The 7,398-nt window shown below is 41.9% G+C and overlaps 1 protein-coding gene across 1 annotated transcript in view; it reads right to left on the reverse strand.

Moving 5' to 3' along the window:
- Nucleotides 1–7,062, reverse strand: part of rps6ka2 (ribosomal protein S6 kinase, polypeptide 2) — a 136,907-nt gene extending 129,845 nt beyond the window's left edge. Inside the window, exon 1 of the mRNA XM_063055994.1 lies at nucleotides 6,716–7,062. Coding sequence (XP_062912064.1) covers nucleotides 6,716–6,814 — 99 coding nt within the window. The 5' untranslated portion in view covers nucleotides 6,815–7,062. The remainder of the gene's footprint in view (nucleotides 1–6,715) is intronic.
- Nucleotides 7,063–7,398: the final 336 nt, after the last annotated feature.

The following is a 7,398-nucleotide window of genomic DNA, read 5'->3' on the forward strand; positions in this document are numbered from 1 at the left end:
CAGAACTGGAATGAATTTGCCCTTGATAGAGGTTCCTTTATGTGGGGATTGAGAGTTATTGTACCATCCAAGCTGAGAACTTAATTGTTGAAAAAGTTGCATGCTGGTCTTCTCAGTGTGGTTAAAATGAAAGGGTTGGCTTGAAATTTTGTCTGGTGGCCTGGGATAGATCACCAGTTTGAACAGCTTGTCATTCACTGCTTACACTTTTAACATGTCCGGAAGATGCCAAGAGCAGCACGTCTCCATCCCAGGGAATATCCTGCATTTCTCTGTGAGGGGATTCATGTGGATTTTGCCAGATCATTCATGGGCACATATTTCTTTTGTAGTAGTAGATGCAGCTACAAAGTGGCCAGAAGTGTTCCCAGTAGCCTCCAATACATCTCGCACACTGTTGATGTGTTGAAAAGCCTCATCTCAAGGACTGTTGTTCCAGAACACTGAGTCAGTAACAATGGACCACAGTTTGTTACTGTGCAAGCAATGTCACTACACTACAATGAATCAGAAGCTCGCCAATTTCCTCTTTACATATCGTGATGCAGCACACTCCACAACCAGCAAATCACCAGCTATGCCATTACCGGGTCATCCCTTGCACTCACACTTAGATCTCCTCAAGCCCAGTCTGAGTAAGAATATGCAGGAGTATGTAAGCAGCTGTGGTAAATTGAAGGCTCCTCAAACAAGGAGGTTCAATGTTTCACTCCTGGTTAAGCAGTCCTGGTGAGGAACTACAGAGATAATCAAAAGTAGGTACTTGGAAAGATTAAGTACAGAACTGAACCGCTCTCCTACACAGTGGAGATTTCATCTGATATCATCTGAAGATAACACATTGATTAATTGAGGAGACCAGAGTCAATTGTTAAGAAGAAAGGTGTCCATAGCTGTCAAAACCACTTCCTGCAGACCCAGTGTCAACTCCTACAATCACCACGTAGGAGGTCCCAGAACCTGAGATTGTTTCACAGCCACAAGTCTCACCTGCCAAGTGGAGTGATTCCCTTTGTCAGGAAAGATGTTATTTATCCCACAGAAGTAAGAAAGCCTCCATAGCAATTAAATCTTTAGGTCTGAATGGGACAATTTAAAACTTACTATGCTGTGGATGTCTGTGTAGTCTTTGTAATATATAGTATACTGTGCAAGGTATATAGTTGAGATGTATTCTATATTGAGTTGAAGTTAAGCAGGGAGGAATGTTGTGTATTTAATATTTCAGTAGTATTTAAGTCATATTGTAAACATATTGATTGATTATTCATTGTTTGTTGTTTGCATAATGCATTGAGAGTTCTATGTAAAAATACGTAAATGGCATACATCATTCCCTGCTCTCTTGTCTTCCTTTCAATTAGTTTTTATGTTTTGGAGATATTAAACATAACACCCACCCTTCCACTTCCTCTTCCAAGTCATTTATAAAAATCCCGAAGAGCAGGGTTCCCAGAACAGATTCCTTCAGAACACCTCTAGTCCAGGCAAAATATGCTCTATCTACTACCACTCTCTGCCCTGTGTGGACAAGCCAGTTCCAAATCCACACAGCCACCTTTCTTTGAATCCCATGCCTTCTGATTTTCTGAATGACCTTATCACAGGGAAACTTGTTGAACTATTTACTGAAATCCATATACACTACATCCATCGCTCTACCTTCATCAATTTGTTTTGTCACTTTCTCAAAAAAAGTAATTGGACTCATGAGCCACAACTGGCCCTTCACAAAGTCATGCTAACTATCCGTAATCAGACTATGGTTCACCAAGTGTTCATAAATCCTGTCTCTAAGAATGATCTCCAACACTTTTCCCCACCACTGACGACATAAAACTCCCTGGTCTGCCTTCCCCAGGATTATCCCTATTAACTTTCTTGAACAAGAGAAGAACATTTGCCATCCTCCTGTGTACTACTCCTGTGGCCAATGAGGATACAAAGTGCAACAAACTGTTCCCCCACTTCCAGTAGTAACCTGGGGTATATTCTGTCTGGTCCAGGAGATTTATCTATCCTACTCTTTTTCAGTTTCTGTTTAAAGATAGCACAAAAAATATTTCACATTTTGAGGGTAGGACAGTAACTTTCAATCAAATATCCAGGAGAAATAACATGCAACTAATGAACAGGTTGATAATGATCACCTCAGCTTTAACTAGTGCTAATAATAGAAAGACTGAGTGTGAAGGGATTTAGGTTAGATTACTGACTGGTCAAATTCTTAATCTCAGCCTTGTTCTGTAAAGAATGCTTCTTGGAGGGTAGGGACTGCTTTGCAAGGGAGAAAAAAAATCAGAAGGCAAATTTTACCTTGCCTCCCACCAGGTAATTGACAGATAATGTTCATGCAATTGCATGGGATCAGTTCACACTTCCTCTCCTCTTTAAGCATAAGAATGCTTGTTTTAGAATGGCAAACTTACACAGGCAGGAACTTACAAGAAAGGAAAAGCTGTCTGCCTGTTTTTTTGTAAAGAGGCACACCACTAAAGACAAATACAAACATTATTTCCAATGGGAAAAATGCAAAACATCCTAAATTTGATTTTTTTTAGGTTTCACATAATGCTTAATCAAACAATTTAAGCTAAGTTTCTAAAAACCCTACATTTTCTTTTAACAATTCCATTCATGTCCTATTCAACCCTTCCTTTTTCAGTTTTATTCCATATACCTCTAAGCATCGATGCAATTACACATGGAAAACTGAAGGTTGTATGCATTAATAAGTGATCAATACAGCTTCAACAGCGAGCAATTGATTGCTTTTGGTGCATCAGTCAATTGATGACTTCACCCTGAACATCCAGCTGTCACCATTTTCCCTCTGACTACATGAATCCATCTCCAAATCTCACATAATGAGATAAAGCATAATTGGCAATGTTCCCATTTAATCAGAAATGGTAAATATCATAAATGAAATGAAATGACTACAAAAAGCAGCCAGAAGGTCTTCAACTCGGTAGATGAAAAAAGCCCTTGCCTCATGAGACTTTGTTATCTTCTCTCATTAATCTACCGTTCTGAGAAAGAACAAGAATTTTGGGGGCTTCTGCTAACATGAAACTCTGCAAACTGTCACCCAGTCACTATGAAAATGCTAGGGAAAGACTCTTTCCCACTTCATTCCAAGGCTAACCTACAGATGTGCCAAGTCAAAGAAATTGAATAGCCCACCCCAAGATCCTACAAAATATCAAGACAACATTAAAAAGGGTGGGGAGCCATTATCATTAATTCACATAACCTTTTCCTTTCCTTATAGCAAGGAACTGAGCAACAAAACCTATGAGTAAATACCTATAGTCAAATTTTGGAAAGTAACGTAAAAGATATTTTAATGAAACAATATAGGCCATAATTTAAGATAATTAGCTTTATTTGTTACATGTACATTGAAATATCATTAAGCCAGCCAGTGGTGTAGTGGCATCTGCACCAGACTTCGAAGTGAGTGATCCCGGATTCGACTCCTAGTTGCATGCTTTCCATCTGTGCTGGGATGAGCATTGCGCTAGCAACTGAGCCTCATAAAAAGCAGACAAACTGCAAAAGGAGTGGCAAGGTTGCCACGATTGCGAGGAAAGGAGCAACACTGAAATATCAAAACTTGGTGTAATTTGCCATTTGCCTCTTGCCTCAATGACCAACATTGTCCAAGGACGTGCTAGGGGCAGCCTGCAAGCCTCACATTGATTCTGGCATCAACACGCTGTCCCATGTCCATGACTTACGAAGGAAACCAGACCACCCAGAGGAATCCAACAAAGTCACAGGGAGAACTAACAAACTCCTTAGAGACAGCAACAGGAATAGAACCCTGGTCACTGGTGTTGTAGAGGGTTACACTAATTGCTGCCATACTGCATTTTCCTGGTTAGGATTTTTGTAGTCATACAAACACCTTAACCAATATGATTTATCCTTCAAAGCACCAGGATGATTTCACTGCATTTGGCATGTACTTCAGTACCTCTTACAGTGATTACAAACTGTTTTGAATGTTTGAACTCCAAAGGTTCTCAAATATTTTGTGATTTATTGTCCATTTTCATTGCTTGCTCACAGTATAATTCTGCTTCCATCCACCAAATCCACTTACTTTTCAGTTTCTCACTTTCAAAAACAGCCATAAACAACCTGTAGCACTTGGCTAATCCATGGACAGAGACAAACAATTTTAGGAAACTTAACCAGTGCAGAAGACTCCTGTGGTTAGTCACAGTAACCTGCAGATATATTATTGTAGTGCAATACCCCAAGCAGCTGCACAACTGTAGTGCCACACGGTACTTTTATGCTGATGAAAGAGGTGATGGCTACAAAAAAGTGAGAATTGCATGATGAATTGCAGGTCTGAAATGGAGCTTAAGAATATACAGTGAATTGTAAAAGCAGAATTGTTTTCTCTGAGAGAAACCCCATTAGTTCCATCCACCCACCCCTTTCCTAATAGATCTTATAATTACTCCCCATCACCTATCCAATTCCCTTTTTAAAGGCCTCAATGTTTCTACCACACTTTTAAACAGTTTGCTATAGACTTTAACCAATGACTGCACAGAAAAAGTTTTTACTATCTCTCCCACGTTCCTTCTGTATCTTTAACTTTTCACTTTAAATCTATGCCCCTAGTCCTTGAAACATCTGCAAATGGAGACAGCTCCAATTTGCTCTATCTAATTCCATTATAATCTCATACACAAGGGATTCTGAAGATGCCAATAATCTGGAGCAACACAAACAAAATGCTGGAGGAACTCAGCAGGGCAGGTCACATCTAAAGAGGGAACTTAACATTTGATGTTTCAGGCTGAGGCACTTCATCAGGACTGGAATGGGAGAGGGCAGAAGCCAGAAGGAAGGGTCAGGGGAGAGGTAGAGCAGGAATTGGCAGGGTGAGAGGGGAAAGGTAGGTGAGTGAAAAACTAGGAGGTGGCAGATGGAAGAGGCAAAGAGCTGAAGAAGAAGAAGAAATCTGATAGGAGAGGACTGCAGACCATTCTTTCTTCTTCAGCCCTCTGCCACTTTCACCAAAGTCACGTCACTGCCTCGGTTCCCCTTCCCCAAGCCACCTAACTTTCTCCTCTCACCTGGACTCACCTATTACCTCCAGCTTGTGCTCCTCTCCATCCCCTACCCTGTTATTCGGATTTCTGCCCTCTTCCTTTCCAGACTCAATGAAGGGACTCAGCCCAAATTGTCAACTCTTTATTTCCCTCCATAGATGCTGCCTGACCTGCTGAGTTTCTCCAGCATTTTATGTATGTTGCTCATGATCTTGTACATCTCCTATTACCTCTGCTCTCTCCTAGGAGGATAATTTCTTTATTTTCAGGCTCCATATTCAACTGTATTCTGCAATGCTAGCTGAATCCAGATATTGCTCCAGTATGGGGACTGTAGTAGGGCAGGTGGAGGGTGGAGTGACTGAGGGGCGGGGGCTATCAGGAGAGATAAAGAATCAGTGAGAGATAACATGATTAAAGCAAAGTTAAATCATAGACAATGGCCAATGAAAATGGAAAATGCTTTGAGTTGTTCCTTGCTGACAACCACTCAGACACAAAGAATGGGAGGACGCTGGCACCGATGGGGTTAAATTCCAAAATCACTAAGTGCTTTCGGGAGAGAAGAAAAATTGAAGGGAATATTTTTTTTTAAAAATCGGTCTTTGATGCAGCACATGAAACCTATACCGGTGACCTGCTTTTGCATTATTTTGATTTGCGTGCTTGTCAGATATCATATTTCACGCCATTGCCGGCAAATTCTTAAGAGGGGTGAAGATATTTCCTGTCTCCACACAAAGGTTTTTGTTTAGATTTTAAGCATGAGCGAGCGGTTGTCATGCAGAGGAAGAGATAACACGAGAAGGGACGGCTGCGGGGGATTTGATTTCAAATCTACAAAGGACTCAAAGGGGATGAATTGGCCTGACGTGGACGGCTCGTCTTTGTTAGAGTTTCGGTCGGAATAATCCCAATCTGGTCACCGTACATCCAACTCTGCAATCTCTGTCCATCTGCCTCACAACACTGACTACTCCAAACTGAACGGAATCATTTATGCGTTCGCTCCTCAACCACAATTGCACAATAGCCTTTTACAACCAACTCTGCCGTTTAAATCACCGGGCTAGCTAAACAGTGAGACTGAAAGTAATATACAAAAAAATCTTGGCAAAGCCCAATTTTATGTTACTATTATTTGAAACGGTCTTTCAAGCTCTAATAATTAGCTTTAAAAATAAAACACTTACCCATAACCATAAGACCTTAATTAGGGGGTGACATTGTGATTTTTTTGCTTTTAACCCGTTTATCAACAACTCACTCAGCAATTCGCTTTCACCATCCCGAAGAATGAGTATAATACGATGGTAGGTGCCTTTGAGAAACTATGCACAATGAAGGGTTGTACCTAGTCTATTATCTGCGCAATTCTAACTTATTTGTTCAATAGTTTTGAGAATCCAGCCCATATTTGATGTAACGTTTTAATGAATCATATACATCTATTTTGTATCTTCCTTTCCCAGTCCCTCGCGATCGCAACTTTCATTTACGCTAGTCACCTCTCTCCGCATTGTCTTTGTTCATTCAAACAATCCAACACAACTTTATTACTGTCAGAACTCACTGATACAAATAGCATCATAGCACAAGCCGTTTCCACTATAATAGAGAGAGCCCTGGACACAAACCTCGTATTTGCTTAAGCTTGAACTCTTGCATCGCGATTTCTTGCGCAGGTACACGGAGAAGAAGCGCCGCACTGTGAATTTTTTCACGTTCATGTCCATTGCCCTCTCCCCAGTCACAAGTGGACAGAGCTCAGCAAGCCCCCGGCGTGGACCGTCCACACAGAATATCCTTCAGTCCTAAACAGACAGAGCCTGCCTTCAACGCGCACCAATCCGTCCTTGAGAGGGGAAAGATGCTTCAACCGCGGTGGATGCAGACGGCAGAGCATCACATCTCTCGAGTGCTGTACGGCAATGCTGAGCGGAACTGTTGTCTTCAGCACCAGGCTTGTTCTGCCACAGCTCAACTCAATCGCTTCGCTTGCCACTCCTTCCCTTGCCTGTATTCCCGCGGCGGCCGATCAGTCCCCAAGGAAACGCCTGAAGGACAGCAGACACCAGCTGGTTGACACACTAAGCCCGACAGCTTGGTTATGTGCTATAGCTGCTCCTCTCTCCGCATTCCTTAACTTCTGGGATATGAAGAAAAACGTCCCTCCCCATCCCGGGTTGCACCAGAACCTCGCCCAGCCTCGGCAATGGTCAAGTTGGCACTGCTTGACGACAGAAAGGCTAGCGGAAAGTGACAGCGTGTCATCAACTGCACAGCGCTGACTGGAAACAAATGCAAGGGCTGCAAACGG

This window comes from Mobula hypostoma, chromosome 8, assembly GCF_963921235.1.
Source record: "Mobula hypostoma chromosome 8, sMobHyp1.1, whole genome shotgun sequence".
Classification (NCBI taxonomy): Eukaryota; Metazoa; Chordata; class Chondrichthyes; order Myliobatiformes; family Myliobatidae; genus Mobula; species Mobula hypostoma.